General features: G+C 38.5%; 2 protein-coding genes across 5 annotated transcripts; one reads left to right on the top strand and one right to left on the bottom strand.

The window, feature by feature from the left end:
- Positions 1-6,458: 6,458 nt before the first annotated feature.
- LOC111490437 (tobamovirus multiplication protein 1-like) lies at positions 6,459-14,458 on the top strand. 2 transcript variants are annotated; one of them, XR_002719565.1, is made up of 13 exons: positions 6,459-6,942; positions 7,392-7,439; positions 8,873-8,906; positions 9,004-9,090; positions 9,176-9,227; positions 11,259-11,439; positions 11,589-11,684; positions 11,783-11,846; positions 13,112-13,176; positions 13,260-13,334; positions 13,438-13,516; positions 13,847-14,020; positions 14,136-14,458. XR_002719565.1 is itself a non-coding variant. In XM_023139058.1 (13 exons), exons 1-13 carry the CDS (start codon positions 6,835-6,837, stop codon positions 14,160-14,162), a joined length of 1,077 nt encoding a protein of 358 aa, XP_022994826.1. In that variant the 5' UTR covers positions 6,461-6,834; the 3' UTR covers positions 14,163-14,458. The 2 variants fall into 2 exon arrangements, 1 of the variants encoding a protein (XP_022994826.1); XM_023139058.1 differs by having other exon boundaries at positions 6,461-6,942; positions 13,860-14,020.
- A 2,806-nt stretch (positions 14,459-17,264) lies between these two features.
- On the bottom strand, positions 17,265-20,584 carry LOC111490450 (probable purine permease 10). 3 transcript variants are annotated; one of them, XM_023139079.1, is made up of 3 exons: positions 20,509-20,584; positions 19,177-19,794; positions 17,265-17,919 (listed from the first exon to the last, which is right to left on the bottom strand). In XM_023139079.1, the coding sequence occupies exons 1-3, from the start codon at positions 20,543-20,545 to the stop codon at positions 17,621-17,623; spliced, it is 954 nt and encodes a 317-aa protein (XP_022994847.1). In that variant the 5' UTR covers positions 20,546-20,584; the 3' UTR covers positions 17,265-17,620. The 3 variants fall into 3 exon arrangements, with proteins under 3 accessions (XP_022994847.1, XP_022994846.1, XP_022994848.1); XM_023139078.1 differs by having other exon boundaries at positions 17,265-17,925; positions 19,183-19,794; XM_023139080.1 differs by having other exon boundaries at positions 19,172-19,791; positions 20,509-20,582.
- Positions 20,585-20,801: the final 217 nt, after the last annotated feature.

Genomic DNA, 20,801 nt, shown 5'->3' with positions numbered 1-20,801 from the left:
AGTGAGTGGCATGGGAATCGTGTAAAAGGGAGGGCTTTTTGGTAATTTCGCAACCAGAGTGTTCTTAGTGGCATAGTGGAGGAGAAATTTACTGCTTTACCGAAGTAAGACGTGCTGTGAATTATGCTATTGAGATAAAAATAGAGGTTAAATTAATAAAAATAACCTTAAAACTTTATTCTTAAATTTTTATTAATTTCAATAATATTATTACCATTAATTTAAAATAACAAATATACATTTATTGGTAATAGCCTATTTTAACACCATCTTTAATTTTTATATAAAAAATAAATAATAAAAAAGTTTCTTATTGTCCATTTATATATATATATAAAAGGCAATGTGAGTCGTTGTTACTACTTGTTGGCTTATATAACGTTTCTTTCAAAAATCTCTCTACCTTCGTTTTCTAAAACCTTCTCTTAAATTGAGGTCAAAGACTCAAGCATACATTGCTTGGTCGTAGGCGACGTAAGAACAAATTAGCTTAACTCACTCGTCGTTGGAAAATGAATGTCATACAATCGCAAGTCCGCTAATATCAAGAGATTATATATATATATATATATATATATATATATATATATATATGGTCGAAAATTAAATAAAAATAAAATAAATAAATAAATGCATATATAATTTCATATTTTAAAATTAACAATAAATTTGGTTTAGTTTGTTAACCCATTTAATTTTAATTTTAAGAGTTCAAACAATTCAATCTATAAAATATTTATTTATTTGAATAATACTCGATCCAAATAATTTTATGACCCAACTCAAACTGTATCGATTGGATTGAGTTGATCAGATTTTTTAATTCATCAATTTTTTTAACATCCTTAAAATGACCAAACTAAAAGTAGTACGAGTATAGTTTGGTAGTAACTACCACTTGCTCCGTTTATTGAGGTCAATCATTAAAATCTTCGTATCTTTAATTTCTCGCTTGTTCTTTCCTTACTCAAAGATTCTTCGTCTTTTTACGAGTAAATTAAAAAAAAAAGAATATCTCTCGTAGAAAAAGTTGGTGTGCAAATTCTTTTTAAATTAAGTCCAAGATGCATTCAAAAATTAAATTATTTTATTATATATATATATAATCCCTTTTTTAGAAATTCGATAATTTTGGTAAATATATTTGAGCATAAGCTCTACTATTTGATTATAAACTCATGATCATTCTCTAAATTAGTGATGTGGGACTTTCAACATCCAACACCTTCCCTCGAATAAAGTAAGCCTCCTCCCTTAGACTCAATTCTTTTTTCTTTTGGAATCTTAGTCATTTTTTACTATGTCTTCCCCTCGAACAAACTACGCCTCTCCCCTTAATCAAGGCTCAACTTCTTTTCTTTTGGAGTTCTTTGTTCGACATTTGAGGATTTACCAATCTATTGACACAGTTTAGGGCATGACTCTGATACTATGTTAGATGAACACGACTCTCCACAATGGTATAATATTGTACACTTTGAGCTCTCATGGTTTTGCTTTGGACTTCACTAAAAGACCTTATTACCAATGAAGAGAATATTATTATAAACCGATGATCATTCCCTAAATTAATGGATAAAGAACTTTCAACATCAAACAGTACCATAGAAATTAAAATATATTTTTTGTTTTAATAAAATTAAGAAGAAAAAAAAAATAAAAAAATAAAATAAAACTAGAGTGACAGCAAAGAAAGTGTATGTAAGAAAAATAAAATAAAATAAAATAAAATAAAAAAATTCTCCACTTGAAAATTTAGAACCAATTCCTTTTTGCTTCATGTGATCGCCAAGTGTAAATTATTGATTCTACTTTTTCAAATTATTCTTTTTGTAAATTATTATTTATTATTGTGTTTTTTTTTTTCCAAAAATTTTCAAAGAATTTATAAATGGATATGGTTTGATATAGTTAAGACCTAACTAGACTGACCAACGGAAATAATCATAAAGGGGCCGAAAGCTGATACAGGTATAACTCAACTAATCAACACATTACTGGTCGGTCGGTTGTTGGAATCTCCATTGATAAATAAGTAAAAGTTCAAAACTACGACTTTAAAAAAAAATAATGCTTAAATAAAAAAAGTTAAATGGTTGTCGTGAAATACTTCAAGAAGTAATATTATCATTTCGAGACCATTTCGATAAGTTAGTTTTTAAATTTAATTTTCGTTAATTTCTTTACGAATCTTATGAATTGTGTTTGAAAAGAAATACCAAAATGATTCTATGTGCTAGAAAATCACAGTAAATTAGTACGTAAGAGAACAACTCATTTACTTTTCTTTGTGGAAATGAGTGAATTTCAATATTATGTTTCCAACTCCCTATTTGGTCAAGTCTCCAAAATGGTAGACATATTGAATCGGCTAATAGAGTCATTCTCACACATGTAAATCAAAGTATAAGCCCTCTCAGAAAGAAGTTCATAACTCACTCAGTATTAAGACTGAGTCGCATGTGATCATCATGTGAAATATTAATCTCCTCAATTAACGGATTATGAGGAGAGATTAAATATTTATTGGTTCAGTGTTATACAAACTCATTGTATAGGATACCCCCACTTACATGTCACCACATAAACAATTTGGATCAAATCATTTGTAACGATTACAAAGTGAGCCGTATCAATAGTGTTACCAACATATACTATAGACCCTTTAGATTATTACTTGAACATGATCTTCTTGTATGTCAAGACATACTGTTCAAGATTACAATAGCCTTGAATTTTCATACCATGGATAACAATTAAATTACAAATAAAATAATAAAAAATTGTGGTTAAAAACTAAATAATAACCTTGAATTTTCATACCTTAGATAACAATTAAATTATAAATAAAATAATAAAAATTGTGGTTAAAACTAAATAATTAATTATGAGATTTTAGGGCATAAATCCCAACAATTTGAGCAACTAGGTACCCCCAACATTACGAGCAGGTCTCTAAATTGAAGCGTATCCTTGGGGATATGTGCCAGTTTTCCAATCTTTCTTTTCTATAACTTAGGTGACTTGCTTTGCTTATGTCGTGAATGACTAGTGTCCTAGGTTGAGGCGCGACCTCGTAAGTTGTAAGACAATATGACTAGATTTGAACCTAAGCAACAATTTAAGCATTCTCCATGGAGGTTAGCTAACCGACCCTCTCACGGGATCATAAAGTTGCCAAACTAAATGATCCCTCGTGTGTTGGTCAGCTACTAAGTCAACATACGTGGTCTCACGCTCCCCCTCTGAGGGACGAGTTTACAGCAAAAGGGTTCTATTCAAGAGACCCCTAACCATTTCCACTAGGTTAGGGCATGTGTTGCACTACCCTAACTAGTGACGCATAGTTCCATGGTACGAGAATCAAAGTAGATTCTCGATGGTGCAATACCGAAGTGGAAAGGGTAGTGGATAGACTGGTAACACTATTCACACTATTATAGCTTGATGAGTTACCTTGATTATACTTGGTTATTGTGGAGGCCTACGAGGTTTTTAGGGGCTTCTAGGCAATTTAAATTTCATATCTCATTTCCAAGACGCTCAGGGTTAGCTCCTCGAGGCTAATCCAAGTCTCTAGGTACATTGAGGTCCAGATCTCTGATCGCCGTGAACGATCCTGGGTGCAAGATCTACTGGAAACGTCTTGACTTGGGTCAATATGTAAACCGCACTAACTGTAGCGCTCGAATCTCAACTTATTTCTCTCATGCATGCTTTACTAAGGATATATTCTTATTGATCACCTAAGCTTGTAATCCATGATTTAAACTTAGTCATATATGGGGTCTGAAGAGGTCTATTAGGTTCCTAGAGAGGCTAGTTGGCTTAACGATGACTTCTGACTTTAGGTTGTTCTGTTTTGACTTCTCAAGTCTTTCTTAGTTTGGGAACACTAGGGTATAGATCCTCTGACTGTCGCTCATGATCTTAAGGTACTTAGTCTACTAGAGGCGTCCTAACCTAGGCCATCGTCCAGCCAACCTAACTCTAACACACCTTAGCTCTGTGCAGATAAACGTCCTCCATAGGGATAACACATAGTCAAACACCTGAAGTTAACACATATTATATCATGCACACATACAAGCAAGCAAGCTCAACCGGGAGATAACACCAATCAATCACTCGGAGCACAAATCATAACAACCCATCCTTTTTTCTAACAGAAAGCATATAAAACAACATTCATCACAAAACTCATTATAGGGGCATTTTGATAATTTCTTACATCGTGCATAATTATTCATCCCGATTGCCCAACTTGTATTTAGTCATGCACATTCTCTATCTAGCTTAGCATAATACATAACATAATATGTTTCTCCGAAAGCTCAACCTAGGGCATAACCGTAATTTTACCATAACATGCATATAGTACATACTCATCCAAAAAACGCCCTTCCGAAGTCTTTAACATGCACTTTTAACCACCTAAGGTAAGGAATGCTAGCATGCTACCACGTCCTTGCAATCCCTACAAGTATTACTTACATGGATGATGCGTGCCTTCCTAATCTAGCCTTTTCGCGTGTTAAGAGCTCCAAAAATTAAGAAACTTTTTTACGAGGTCTAATTCAACAAAATTAGGGTTATTATTAAAATCGAAACGAAAAACTTCGAGTTGAAACGGGCCAACAAAAATGAGCTTACACATGGGTGCAGCTGCTACGCACGGTCATCATACATAATGACCAGCTAGGTCATGATTCGATCTGCGTTGAACGTAGGCTTTTCACCATATTTTTATTAAGCCGACATGTGTCATCCACTTCATAAACACACGCCGCACTTCAATTCCCACTCAGTTCAATTATTTTTATTTTCTTCGATTTACGTCAGGTTGCCACGTGTCCTCCCCTATCCGTGCGTTCTCACCTTCTTCAATTCCGACCGTATACACCTCTTTCATTTTTCTTTTGTCGATTATTCCTACCCCTTCTCGCGCCTGACTTCAAACCCTAGAGAACGCATGCTCACGAATTTTCTATTGTTTTTCTAGTTGTGACACGTGTCCCCTTCTTCTTCATTCAATTTCTTAGGTCCAAAAGTCGTCCAAAACTAAAAACTTACAAAAATTTTAAGCTCGGTGACATTCATCGAAACGCCACCTTCTTGTCTGAATCAATTATGACTTCCTTCACAAGATTAGTGCAAAATTCCTCCCGTATCAACATATTAAAAATTCAAAACTTAATTACGAGAAAAACTCTTGAATTCGAAAGAAAATCAGAATCAAGAACCTCAAAATCATACTTTCCGTTCTTCCTCGATTTTTGACGGAATTGAGTGATTCAAATGTCCAGAATGTTCTCCCAAGGCCACTAAACGATTTCTTGTGAAGTAACTTTATGATATCCCACATTAATTGTAGAGGAGAACGAAAGACCCTTTATAAGTGTGTAGAAACATTTCCCTAGCAGACACGTTTTAAAGCGTTGAGGGAAAACCCAAAGAGGATAGTATCTGCTAACGGTGGGCCTGAACCGTTACAAATGATACTAGATCCAGACACGGAGCGATGTGCCAACGAGAAGATTGTTTCCCGAAGGGGGTAGATACGAGACAATGGCCCCAAATGGAATGGATTTGGAGACCTCATTTTATTTTCAAATATTTTCATAAATGCCTATTCGTCCACGTGGACACTAATAAGAGTTAAATAAAATAAAATAAAATGGCAATATAGATATTAGGACCATAGCACTAAATAATCAACCTCTCTCTTTTTTAAATATTACCATCTAAAATGTATTTTTTCCAGATTTTTTTACAAATATATATTTTTTTCACAAAAGATCTTATTAAAAAATAAATAAATACAAAAAAAAATTATATATATATATATATATATATATATATATATATATATATATATATAGAAGAAACAAGCATGCGGGGACAAAGAACGAACTTAATTATTATATAGTTTCTCAATTCATAGAAATGCAAGTGGATCGAGTGGAGGAGAACAACGGTTATAATATTTCAACAAAAAGTAATAAAAAAACCCGAAGAAAAATAGGGTTTAAAAAATTTGATCAAAGTTGTACGGTTTGGCTTTTTCACACAGTGGTATGATGTAACTTTGTTTCGAGTTTTTTCAAAAGATCTCATATTAATAGAGATACTGTTCCTTGATTATAAACTCATGATCATTTTCTATATTAGTTGACGTGAGACTTTATATTTTCATCTAATAGTGAGAAGTTTTCACACCCTTATAAACAAAGTTTTGTTTCTCTCTAATTGATGTAAGAGCTCACAATCTAACCTTTTGAAACCACACTTGTTCATAATTATTTAATAAAAATTATTTAAATTTAAAAAATTAACAAGTTGGTCCAACCCGAAGAACATGGCACCCGAAGAAATTATTAGAAAAAAGGCGCTGAAAAGCAGCTAATCACCTCCACAACTGTTCGTTAAACTTAAAAAAATATGCAAAAAAAGGTTCACTCTCTTCTCTGGAGGTCTAAAATTAGTCGCATTGGGTCAAAATTCAAATGGGATCTGAGCAATTTCTTCGCTTCGATTCTTAAACCCTTTGAATTATTAATACCCATTCTCGTGTTGAATATCTCAACAGGACCCAGAATCTTGTCTGGCCACAAAAATCGTTCCCAAATTTACAGTAATCCCTCGTTTTTTCCCTTTTCCTAATCACTTTTCAACGATGTGGGAAGAACATTTGTTAGTAAGAGTAACAGATCTTCCCTGATACCCTTTTCAAACCCGTTGCTATCACGCGCTCTCTCTCGTACTCATTTATAGATTAGAACAGATAGCAGAAGAAGAAGAAGAAGAAGAAGAACAGAGAGATAGCGAGAGGAAATGAGTGTTGAACTAATTAGAGACTCTTGTTTTCCGCCACTTTTGTTTGGTGTTCATATGAGTCTTGCTTTTGTTGATGCCATTATTGCTGTTCTTGCATTTTATCAGGTTTGCTCTGTTTATATCTCAGATTGTTCTTATTTTCAACCCCTTTTATCTATTACACACTTTGGAATCTGGTAAATCAATGTGGGTCTGCATTGGATTTGTTGTTTCTTTGTGTTTGATTGTTCTTCAGCTTGAGCTTGCATTTTCTGAATTGTTGGGTTTTGATCGTATTTCAGTGAAGGATTGGGTGATTATTGTGTTTGTGGATAACTAAAAGGGGGTTTTCAAATTGGTCAATGGACTGTCATTCACTGAGATTTTTGGCTTTATCCTCTTGATTACTGTTGCTTCTAGCAGCCTTCTGGTGTGTGCCAGTTTTTTGATATCAATATTGCTTTGAGCATTCTTAATGAGTACCAATTCTTGGGGACATCACTATTTCTGTGTGCAATATGATTTGTTCTTATATAACAAACATAATGACTATTTGTTCACTTTTTCTGTTCCAGTTAGCGAGGATTCAATTAAGAAACTCACATGGTTGGACTCGTCAAAAAGTAAGCCTTTTGTGGCGTTTTTCAATAGATGAAGTATATGAAACTGTTTCTGTTTATCGACTTTATGGACAGTTTATGGATTATAGCTCTTTCTTATCCATACAAGCAGCCATGGTTGATGCTTCTATTGCTCGGGAGAGATTTCGTGATGGCGTAATATGATACCTAGGAGCTATTCACTTTCTTGGATAACGTTTTTCCTTTTGTGTTTGAGAATTGCTTGTTGGGACCTTGCTTGGGATGTTTGTAAATACGTTCTAGGTCTTGGGTCTAAACTCGGTTAAAAGCTTGATTACTAAGAACCCGAGTTAGACTTTGAGGGCCAAACCTCATTGGATCTGCTTATTTGACCTCAGGTGACTCTCATCTTCTTTATCTAGACAAAGAACGTTTAACCTATTTAGCGAGAAAAAGAATAGTGAAGCCTAAGTGAAAGAAAAATCCTCAAGTTTACGAGTTTATTGTTTAAGAATAACGAACAAGAACGAAAGGGAATAGAGGTTCAGGTTCAGGAGCTTCTCATCCAGCCTATTTACCGAGTTCAAGGTTTAGTAGTTGAGTATCAGTAATCTTTCGTTGAGTCATTCCTTCCTTAATGAAAGAACTGCACACGTTTAAGTATAACTATCTTCTCATAAAAAATCTTTCCTCCCTTACTCAAAGAACGGAAGAAAAAGATCAGAGAAAGAGAAGTAGCAAAGCCAGTTTACTGTGAAAGAAGGAAAGTTTTTTCGGTTTCATCTTTCCTTCCTTAAATCACAGAACACTTTCTATGAATCTGCAGTCTCAATCACAGATAGTTCCATTCTATCTTAGACGATCTAAGGTTACTCAATTCTCCGACCCCATTTTGGTGCACTTTCACTGGACCCGTAGCTAGTGGACTAAAGCAAGTTCAGTGTACTTAAAAAGGATATTCCTATCTTTGCCCACATGGACTCGATCATTTGGTATAGTTGGTGACCATCTTATGTATTGTATCAAGTAGACTAGAGAAATAGGGACGATAAATTTAGGATTCTTGAACTTCGTGCTCTACTTGTTTTGAACCAGATTTCTTTAGGTTCCTACTATCGAACATACTAAAATGCTTACTCAAATTACCAAATCGAGTCTAAGGATATCATCGATTGTGCTTCTCCTAGTTAGTTACACGATGGGCAAGCTACAATCAAAGGGTAAAATGACATGTTTTCTAAGGATTAGAAGATCAGAGCCAGCCATAGGTTTGAATCCTGCCACGTTTCTCGTGGATCATCCTACGTTTACCAGATGACGAGAATTATAAAGCAGAAATTTGGAAATGAACCCGAAATGTCTAGTCATAATTTTTTTTTTGTTAACATCATATAAAAAGACATACCTATTTAATATTGAATGATAAGTAAACGTTTGTATTTTGATTTTTGTCTCATGGTACTTGCAAACTGCAGGTGTTTCATCTATTGATTGGTTCTTCTAATTTGGGTAAGACATTGTAACGTTCATGATCATATTCGGTTTCTGTATTTGTTTATGTTTATGTTCTTGCTTCAAACATATTGGTTTTTTTTGTTCTTCGCAGGTTATTTAGCTTATTTTGTGTTGGCCCTATTTGCTGCTTGCAATGGATGGCCATGTTGGTCGGGTTCTTGTGGTTTCATTTTTATGGGTAATCTCTCAGTGTCTAATACTGTGTCTCTTGATGTTAGGACTTCAACAATGTAATTTATTTAAATATGATTTGTTTTGTGCAGCTTTTCCCAAAATTCTGCTATTGGCTTTGTTTCTTCTTCTTCTGTCATTCTGGTAAGTGGTAATTTCCTTCTCATTAGTATTATGAAATTTGTGTGAGTGAATTTTTTATACTGTAATAGCCCAAGCCCACCGTTAGCAAATATTGTCCGTTTCGGCTCGTTAAACGTTATGCTAGGGAGAGGTTTTCACACCTTTATAAAGAATGTTTCGTTCCCCTCTCTAACCGATGTGGGATTTCACAGTCCACCCACCTTTAGAGCTCAGCGTCCTCGCTGACTCTTGTTCCTCTTTTCAATTGATGTGGGATCTCATAATTCACCCCCCTTCGGAGTTCAACGTCCTCGTTGGCACTTGTTCCCCTCTCCAATCGATGTAGGATCTCACAATCCACCTTTGTTTGGGGCTCAGTATTCTTGTTGGCACATCACTCGGTGCCTAGCTCTGATATCATTTGTAATGGCTCAAGCTCGCTACTAGCAGATATTGTCCGCTTCGGCCCGTTAGCCTCACGGTTTTAAAATGCATCTGCTAGGGAGAGGTTTCCATGCCCTTATAAAGAATGCTTTGTTTCCCTCTCTAACCAATGTGGGATCTCACAAACCGTTCCCCTTCAGGGCCCAACGTCCTCGCTGCCACTTATTTCCTTCTCCAATAGATGTGGGATCTCACAATCCACCCCCTTCGGAGCTCAGTGTCCTTGCTGACACTCGTTTCCCATTCCAATCGATGTGGAATCTCACAATCCTTTCCCTCGAGGCTCAATGTTCTCGTTGGCACACCGCTCAGTGTCTAGCTCTGATACCATTTGTAATGGACCAAGTCCACTAGATAGTGTCTGCTTCGGCCCGTTAGCCTCACGATTTTAAAACGCGTATGCTAGGGAGAGGTTTCCACATCCTTATAAAGAATGCTTTGTTCCCCTCTCCAACCAATGTGAGATCTCACAAACCACCTCCCTTCAGGGCCCAGCGTCCTCGCTGACACTCCTTCCCTTCTCCAATAGATGTGGGATCTCACAATCCACCCCCTTCGGAACTCAGTCTCCTTGCTGACACTCGTTTCCCATTCTAATCGATGTGGGATCTCACAATCCTTCCCCTTCGGGGCTCAACATTCTCGTTGGCACACCGCTCAGTGTCTAGCTCTAATACCATTTGTAATGGATCAAGTCCACTGTTAGCAGATATTGTCCGCTTCGGCCCGTTAGCCTCACGGTTTTAAAATGCGCCTGCTAGGGAGAGGTTTCCACATTCTTATAAAGAAGGCTTTGTTCCCCTCTCCAACCAATGTGAGATCTCACAAACCGCCTCCCTTCAGGGCCTAGCGTCCTCGCTGACACTCATTCCCTTCTTCAATAGATGTGGGATCTCACAATCACCCCCTTCGGAACTCAGTCTCTTTGCTGACACTCGTTTCCCATTCTAATAGATGTGAAGATCTCACAATCCTTCCCCTTCGGGGCTCAGCATTCTCGTTGGCACACCCCTCAGTGTCTAGCTCTGATACCATTTGTAATGGACAAAGTCCACTATTAGCAGATATTGTCCGCTTCGGCCGTAGTCTCACGATTTTAAAACGCATCTTCTAGGGAGAGGTTTTCACATCCTTATAAAGAATGTTTCATTCCCCTCTCCAACTGATGTGGGATCTCACTAGAAACCGTTGTGGGGATCTCACTAAAAAGGAGTTTTATTAATCTTAGTTGTAACAATTTGGATATAGCTCTTTTGAAAAGAAATTCACAAGTATAGATCCCATCATCAGATGATATTCTTTCACAAGTATAGATCCCATCATCAGATGATATTCTTACACGTTTTTTAAATGAACCTTCCATTTCTTTCAACCGACATGGCTCAAAGAATAGCTTTTGCCACATTTATCCAAGGACGTTTCGTCCTCTGTTTGAATAGATGCTCACGCAAGACTGGAGTAATTTCGAGATGGGTTGAGTTTGAATCGATTAATGAAACTATAGCAATTTCGAGATGAGTTAGAATTGGATATCTCTCCATTTTCTAATCTTTCATTATTGTCTTATTTGAAAGTTGTTGATTATGTTTCTATGGAAAACATTAATAGGGTTGACCTGTGCCATCAACCAGACGATGAAGACGACGAAGATGAAGAGAGAAGTTTCGAGGAAGGCTTGTTGGAGAAGATTTCAAGTAAACCAAGTACATCAAATACAGATTGGAGCCGAAGGTGGTGGCTTCCGGTGCGGCTGCCTCATGTTGGAAGCCATCAACATTTAGTCATCCTGGTACACGCCGTGACGCTCTTATTAGTTCAAAATTTAGTCATCCTTGTACACATCGTGATGTTCTTATTAGTACTCCGATGTTGTTTATATCGTCTCGTGTCTTCTGCTTAAACGGATGCGACATCTGATCACTGTCTATCTATTCACAGGTGGTCGTGATATTCTTCGTCTTAACGTTGGCATTTGCTGTGATACTTTGGATCGGGATGAGAAACAAATCCATTGATTCTTTGTTAGTTCTTCAGGTTTGGAGAATCTTAAAACACCTTTTTCGAAATATTAATTTATGGCTTGTATACTCTGGAAATGAAGTAATATGGCAATCACTCTTACTATTGTGCAGGTAGTATATGTAGATCTTTTTGCTGTAGTGATTCTCTTATTAGGAGGCGCCTTAGCTTGCTATGGTTCGCAACTATCCTTTGTACTAACAATCGGTTATTTTTAGTATCTTTGTTCGTAATTCTCGATTTCAATTTGATTGAAGTACCCTGTTACGACGACCTTACTTGAACAAGATTTGTTCTATAAGCGGTACTTCTATGTCCTTGAGTTTTAAGGAAATTGTAATAGCCCAAGCCTACTATTAGTAGATATTGTCATTTTTGGGCTTTCGAGCTTCCCTCAAGGTTTTTAAAATGTATCTGTTAGGGAGAGATTTTCACACCCTTGTAAAAAATACTTTGTTCTCCTCCCCAACCGACGTGGGATTTCACAATCCACTCTTCTTCGGGGCCCAATGTTCTCACTGACACTCGTTCCCTCTCCAATCGATGTGGGATCTCACAATCCACCCCCTTTTGGGGCTAGCGTCCTCGCTGGCACACTGCCCAGTATCCACCCTCTTTAGGGCTTAGCGTCCTCGTTGGTACACTGCCCAGTGTCTGGCTTTGATACCATTTGTAACAGCTCAAGCCCACCACTAGTAGATATTATCCTCTTTGGGTTTTCTCTTTCAGGCTTCCCCATTAAAGTTTTTAAAACGTGTTTGTTAGGGAGAGGTTTCCACACCCTTATAAAGAATGTTTCGTTCTCCTTTCCAACTGATGTAGGTTCTCACAATCCACCCCCTTCGGAGCCTAGTGTCCTTGCTAGCATTCGTCCCCTCTCCAATCGTTGTCGTTCCCCTCTCTAATCGATGTGGGATCTCACAATCCACCCCTCTTCAGGGCCCAATGTTCTCGTTGGCACACTGCCCAATGTCCACTCCCATTCAGGCTCGCGTTCTCGCTTGCACACAACTCGGTGTCTGACTCTGATACCATTTGTAACAGCCCAAGCCCACCTCTAGCAGATATTGTCCTCTTTGGATTTTCCCTTTCAGACTTTCTCTCAAGGTTGTTAAAATGCGTCTGCTAGGGAGAGGTTTTCACACCCTTATAAAAAATGCTTCATTCTCCTCCCCAATCGATGTGGGATCTCACAAAAATACTCTATCCAATAGCTTTCTGCTTTTGGGTAGCTTTCTCTAAAAGAACCGTTTTCATAACGAAAGTACAAATAAGCCATACAAAAACCCAACACAAGTTGCAGTAGCCACCAAAAAATAATCACAGCTTTCTGGGAGATTTTGATTGATTAAGTAAACAAAAGATAATGCTTCAAAAACTCACAGAATTCCGAGTAGCAGAACTTTTTCTTTTCCCTTCTGAGCGTTTTTTTCGACGTTCAGGACTGCTGTTATTCTTGAAAATGAGAAGGGTTAGATCTGAGAGAGCATCCTCTGAAATATTAAAGGTAGCAGACTTTCTATTTTTCATGATTCATTCACTTCTGCCTGGATTCATCTTATTGCTTGAAACTATTCTGTTGCGTTCCAGGTTGCGGGTTTGGCTGCCATGTCGGTCGTATGTTTCACTTCAAGTGCACTGGTAGCTTTTCTAACGAACATACCGGTATACACTTGATCGAACCAATAAACTCGTGTTTTCTTTAGAAAAAGAAACGGGTGTTCTTGATCAGTTCATAAGGCAATGAATACACTCGTTCTCGTTGCAGGTACCAAATCAGTGGCGACAACAATATCGCATTTATGGTGCATATACTTCGACTTTGCTGATTACATATTACTTTATAGGTATCAGTTCTTGAACTTGTTCCATTTTGCTTGTTACATGAATTTGGATCTGTCTTTAAGTTCTAGTTAGCTTCTTAAATTTCCCTTTTCATCTTGAACCGTTTGCTTCTTGGAATCGCTTGAGTCACCTACCTACTTCAGTACCTGTCTTGGTTCATTTCCTTCGCTCTCTTCAAACGTCTTTTATCTGGAAAAGAAAGCCTCATATCCTTGCAACTAGACTCCCATCGACCGGGAGCTCGTTATGTTCATCGGATCATAACCCTCTGCCTCCTGAGGAACCCGCTTTTCGGGTTTACACATATTTCTTTGAATTTTGATATGAAGCAGATTATTATGCCAGGATCATCAATTCCTTCAGCATTTGTTCTATGGATCATGAGAGAATTACCACCATGGATAGCAGCTAGTGCCCAAGAACGAGTAGGGACAATAACCTTCGTTCATGACGATTCTGCAGCCGTTCGTCGTCCTCAGCATTGGACTTTGACAATGAATTCTTCGGTTTGTATTCCGTTCATCGGAACGTCGTAGAACTATTTATTTACTCTACTTCATTTACATTAGTTTCATACTCAAAAAGGGTCTCATGAAAATTGTTGATATCTCTCAATTGTAGGAACCATCGAGGGGTAGCCTTATATAGATGCTTTTGGGATGCAAGTTTACATCAAATGTGCCAGAACTGGCGATTGACGTTGTGAAAGATTTTTTTTGATTGTTATGTAGATATGATTGAAACTGTTGTGAAACGTGCTCGATGAGTGGTATCGAAAAATCCGTAAGGTTTTGTTGCTTCCATGATTTTCTATGATGTTGTAAACATGTGTATATACTTCCCTTGTACGTTGCTTTAATCAAATGTCAATATAATAAGTGGATATCCCGAGCTAACCGATGATTTCGCCGTTTCGTTGAGATGTAACATTTTGTACTTGTAGATCCATGGAAGCATCGTTTCTTTGCCTCGCTGCTCGAGCATTTTCGTGTTTTGTTATTCTTCATGCAGGTTCCACTGAAATGGGTTTAAACCGAGGACGTTTTTTTAAGTTTCTCGAGTCGATTTAGGTCAAGAACTTAGCAGTGCATTGCATTTTCAGTACAGAGTTTTCTTGAAATGTTTGAACACCATCAATCATCTTCACCAACTAAAAGCTAGAGATCAGTTTAGTAGTAGTACTAGACAACGATGAGATCAAACCTGATGTCGCTTTGTTGGAGAATTTCTGAACCGTAGTTCTTCAGATCGATTTGTCTCGAGTTTCATCTGTGCATCTTACTTCGTAAAACTGTCAAGTCTTATTACAACGACTTCTTCGTATAATTTCTCTATAATAAGAACCGATAATAGTTATTGTTAAGCGTTCCACAACCTACTTTAATAGGGTTTGAATATCTTCCTATGTGGATGACGAAAATTCACAAAATTTGTTCTTTCATATTCCTTGATGATTGATCTGCATAATATTCTGCATATTATTCAAGGTAGGAGCCTGTATATTAATCTGTTCTTAGTTGACAGAATGAATATTTAGAATTGTTGTTTATGATAATAATAAGATTATATATCACAAATGATCTGTGCACAGAACCATCTGTGCACTCTTAGATTATGATTTGAAAATGTATTTTCAGCATTATATGTATTCTTTATTAATGTATAAATCTCCCGTTAATTTTCTCTCTCAAGTTCTGTATTCATCTAAATCAAGTATGCCTGTTGTTGTGCGGTCTTAACAGCTTATTGGTTATTTTTTTATACTCATCCTTGCTATTTTTTATTTTCAAAAGGCTCATGAAGTAAAAGTTGTTAGCAGGACGGGAGCCATGTATCACAATCTGCAATATGATTGTGACTCGAGTAAGTCATCGAGGACGATGACTAAGTTAAGTGGAGGAGAATGTTACAACCATAGTATGAAGAAAGTAGGTTGTGACCCTCACGCCATGACAAGCAAAGGGTCGTCCCTCAAGAGATGCCCCATCCAACCATATGTGGACCAACATAGAAGAATGCCATGATGCGATCGAGGAGGACGATGCATCATCCAACACACCACCACGCAAAGTGGGCATTGAAGACATGTTGAGACATAAGCATAACAGAGACATCAGCATAGACATGAAGGACAAGATAGGCTTGTTGAAGGGCCTGGTTGGACCTCGGGCCTTAACCTCAAAAGTTGGGGTCTCAGAAGGAATTTGGGCATGCGGTTCGGGAGTTAAGTCCATCCATATGAAATATGAATGCTCGCCAAGTTTGGTGTCAATCGAACTTTGGACGGACAATGCACGACACTGACACCTCACCAAAATCATGTCTACACCTGGTAGAATGAAAATGGCTCAAAATGTATTATAGGGGGTATCATGGTGTTAGCAAACCACCCCTGGGCCCTGTGGCCTAAGTGAGCTACCCTATGGCACATACGTGTGTCACAGTGTGGGCGAGCGTGCCGAGACGAGTGTCTCGAGCGACTTCCTTTGAAATGAGTTTTTGAAGGACAGTACCGGACGACACGGGTGTGCCGATATTGCGCCCTAGCCCGGGTGTTGGAGGTTGCTACATACACCAGCTATCCAAGACGGTATCCGTAAATGACTCGGCATGGGCACGAGAGGGCCTATGCCTCGATAGAACCCGGATGGATGGATGTTCCGAAAGTCCCGATGAGATGGACGACGTGCGGGCCCATTCTCGATGGCATGACCGAGTGAGTTATGATGGCCGACGACATCCCGAGACTCGGGATGGCGTCAAGACATATGGACCCTATCGATGGGGATCGAGATGACAAGATGAGATGCGACGTTATATTGAGAGACCTTGGCCCGAGTAGAGACAAGGTTGAGCCGAATGAGTTGGCCTAGCGTAGAGGCAAGTCGGATGTGTCGCAGACGATTGAACATACACGCACAGGCGACGTATGTGGTTGAACAAGCTTGGATTCCGCACAAGCGATGTTCGATTGGCGAAGACAAACCTCACCTAAGGTTCGACGAAGCCACAAAGCCGGGGCGAAAAATGCATATGGGGCTTAATTTCCCTTAAGGCTAGTCGTGAGCGTGTATAGATCACGACGCCTCACAGTCAAGAAGTTAGGACCGTGACACCATGCAGCTGTAGTGGGACCTTTAGATCAGTGTCTTGAAGTTTCTAGGTATTTTACTCACAATACCACTACGAGTGTCGACAAAAGTAGACCTTGAGGTCGAGCCTTCTTGAGGTCAATTGATGGTTGAGAAGAAAATGACTTGAGTCTTATCTCCAATAAGTCGAGCACCATTTGAGAAGAAGTTTAATCGAATAGGAGACCAATTGATGGTTGACAAGAATTACAATGAAATTATTGCTGGCCATTATGACGATGGTTCCTAAACGTCTCTATAAGTATAACACATTAGTAGATGGATGGGAATATCCAAAATAGTCACTAACACATATTATCATCTCGATTATTGACTTGTACGTCAAAATAATTGTGGTTTAGCACCTTGGTTCACCTCTCTCTATCTTACCGGCACAAAAAAGAGAAATTTGGTTTGAAACTAAACCGAACCAATGAGAACAAAATATAGTTGGTTTGGTTTTAAACCGAAACCAATGGAAACTTATGATTCTTTTGGTTTATAATCTTTTATAAGTGAATGGTTCGATTTCATTGTCGGTTTAAGCTAAAACCAGACGAACAGAACTATACAAACCCTTTTTTCTCGACAATCCAATTTTAATTTTAAATTTCAATAAAGAGCACAATAGTAATATAGATGGAACAAAAGAGATATTACACCAAAATGATTACTATCGAGTATGAATAGATATACACCAATCTCGTTGTGACACCATATCGTGTTCATCCATATCTCTCTTAGGGCAAAGAAGAAGATCTCGAAACGTCGTTCGAGTCTCGATTTTTGACCTTTGAGGAGCTCTTCAAATCATCGAGATAATTTTGATAGCCATAAGAAACAAAACCCCACACAGCCAAAATCATGGCCACAATTTTGATGCCATCCATTTTGTCATGGAAGAAAATGACTGCAAAAACAGGAACAATGGGCAAACCCAAAGCACCAATGGCATTGGAAAAGAGAGAAGAGACGTCAAAAATGAGACCCACAGAGCCAACGGAGAACAGTTGCCAGCTTATGGCTGTCCAAAACAATGTCATTTTGTATGAAACTTTGCCCAAATGGAACCCATCTATTTCCATTTTCAAAGTTTTCCACTCCCCACTTGCAAAGAAGCCTATCAAAATGGCTGAACTTGAAACAATTGATAGGTAGATGATCATGTCCAATACTGCCTTGAAAGTCTCCTTTTTTATGACTTTCTTGAAGGCTAGTTGGGTTAGGGATAGCACTAGGCCATACCCGGCTGAGGCCGCTACCGTGCACGAAACCTGTAACTCGAACATCAAATTTTAAACGAGATGTTAACATTTCTATGTCTCTTTGAGTTTAACGTTGATATAAAAGAAAAAAGGTTATCAACCCATCACGAATGTATATATATATTTGTAATAAGAAATTTTAATTTGTTCTAATGGTAATGGCTCAAGCTCACTAGCCAGTAGGTATTGTTCTATTTGGGCTTCCCGTTGCGGGCTTCACTTCAAGGTTTTTAAAACGCGTTTGCTAGGAAGAGGTTTCCACCATCATTATAAAGGGCGTTTCGTTCTCCTCCCCAACTGATGTGGGATCTAACAATAAAACTCAAAGAGAACAATATTTGCTAGCGGTGGGCTTGGGTCGTTACAAATGATATTAGAGCCAGACACTAAGCGATGTACGAGGGAGAAGGCTGTTCCCTAGAGGGGGTAGACATGAGGTGGTGTGCCAGTAAGGATGCTGGGTCGCGAAGGGAGTAGATTTGATAGGGTCCTACATCGATTGGAGAAAGGAACGAGTGCCAGCGAGGACGCTGGCCCCTAAAAGGGGTGAATTGTTAGATCCCACGTCGGTTGGGAAGAAGAACGAAACACCCTTTATAAGGGTGTGGAAACCTCTCCCTAGCAGACACGTTTCACTTTGAAACACCTATAAGCCTACTGTTGGCAGATATTGTCCTCTTTGGGATTTCCCTTTCGGGCTTCCCCTCAAGGTTTTTAAAACACGTCTACTACGGAGAAGTTTTCACACCCTTATAAATGGGGTTTCGTTCTCCTCCCCAATCGATGTGGGATCTAACAATAAAGCCACAAAGAGGACAATATCTGCTAGCAGTAGGCTTGGACCGTTATAAATGGTATCAGAACTAGACACCGAGCGATGTGCTAGTGAGGAGGTTGTTCCTTGAAGGAGGTAGATACGAGGCGCTAGTAAGGACGCTAAATCTTGAAGGGAGGTGGATTTGGTGGGGGTCCTACATCAATTGGAGAAAGGAACGAGTGTCAGTGAGGACGCTGGCCCAGAAGGGGAGTAGATTGTTAGATCCCACATCGGTTGGGGAGGAGAACGAAACACCCTTTATAAGGATGTGAAAATCTCTCCCTAGTAGAGCGCGTATTAAAAACATTAAGGGGAAGTCCGAAAGGTAGAGCCCAGAGAAGACAATATCTGCTAGCAGTGGACTTGGGCTATTAAACTAATATTACACCGCCTAACTAGTAGGAACATCATAAAGTTCAAGACGTTTTCATTGATATTTAAGACCTTACCCGTGATAAACTTAGCTCGAGAAGTTGGGTGTCCGGGGCCGTCGGAGCTAGTGTCGGAGACCGGATCGGATTGAAAGACGAGGAGAGAGGAGGAGATGGTAAGAAGAACAAGAGAATTGACAATGAAAGGAGTGAAGACAAGGGAGTTAATGAAATAAGAAAATAAGGCATTGAAGGCCAATTGTGAGGCACAAATGAGAGAAAAGGTTGAGACATGAAGGTACATGAGGCCCACAGAGTAAAGAAAGCAATTAATGGCAACAAGAAGGCCAAGAGAGACATAGACAAAGATAAGTTTTGTAGTTGTGGGTGGATTTGATTGGAGGGTGATATTTGAGGATGAAATTTTAGGTGATTTTATCATGTAGAGTGGGAGGAGAATGGGAAAGCCTATCAATGAAACAAGAGTTGCCAACCATTTGCTTTTGCCACCCTTATCAAAGTAAAGCCTCCCAAGCATAGTTCCAACTGATTGACCTGAGAGGAGCAAGAAAGTGTATACACCAATTCTTAGCCATCTTTTGTAATTTGGTTTGGTTTGTAGGCTTCTTCTAGGTTGGTCAAGGTTCATCGAGCTTGTGTCGTTTGTTGGGTTCACGTTCATCGTTTTCTCGTCTTTTGTTCCAAGAACATAGGAGCAAAACATCAGACAAGAACACCGTCAATATGAGCACACAGAAGCAAAACATCAAACAAGAACACCATCAATTTGAGCACACAGGAGCAAATCATCAGATAAGAACATCGTCAATACGAGCACACAGGAGCAAAACATCAGATAAGAATACCGTCAATACGAGCACACATGAGCAAAACCTCAAACAAGAATACCGTCAATATGAGCACATAGGAGCAAAACATCAGACAAGAACACTGTCAATTTGAGCACACAGGAGAAAAACATCAAACAAGAACATTGTCAATACGAGCACATAGGAGCAAAACATCATACAAGAATACTGTCAATTTGAACATACAGGAGAAAAACATCAGACAAGAATACCGTCAATACGAGCACATAGGAGCAAAACATCAAACAAGAACACCGTCAATTTCTCACACAGGAGCAAAACATCAGACAAGAACACCGTCAATTTGAGCACACAGGAGCAAAACATCAAATAAGAACATCGTCAATTTGAGCACATAGGAGCAAAACATCAAACAAGAACACCGTTAATTCGAACATAACTCATTACCGTATCAAATTGTCAATAATTTGATCCCTATCATACGAAAACTAGGAATATTCAGGTGGAACTTACAAAAGTTTGCTGTTTTTTTAAGGTTTTGGGAAGCATTTATGTAGGGTTATAAGCATAAAAGACTTACCCTCAAATGGCAGCCGCAGTTCTCCATTGTTTCCCATGGTATGAATTTGAAGAAATTATTGAGAGAGAGAGAGAAAGATGAGAGATGGAAGGACTTAAATAGGGGAAGGGATTGGGAGAGAAGTTAAAGTACTTTGAGTGGTGATGATGTTTCAGCAACAGTCCAATCACAAAAGTAGAAATAGAAAAGAAATTCGGTGTTTGGTCGATATTGTGTATAAATCAAAGGGTAACAGACAATAGACAATTGCAACGGTGAAGGTGACAACTGATGGTGAAGGTGACAAGCCCTAA

This window comes from Cucurbita maxima, unplaced genomic scaffold (genome assembly GCF_002738345.1).
Source record: "Cucurbita maxima cultivar Rimu unplaced genomic scaffold, Cmax_1.0 Cma_Scf00015, whole genome shotgun sequence".
Lineage (NCBI taxonomy): Eukaryota > Viridiplantae > Streptophyta > Magnoliopsida > Cucurbitales > Cucurbitaceae > Cucurbita > Cucurbita maxima.
Note: the sequence above shows the minus strand (reverse complement) of the source record. Positions and strands in the feature narration are given on the sequence as shown.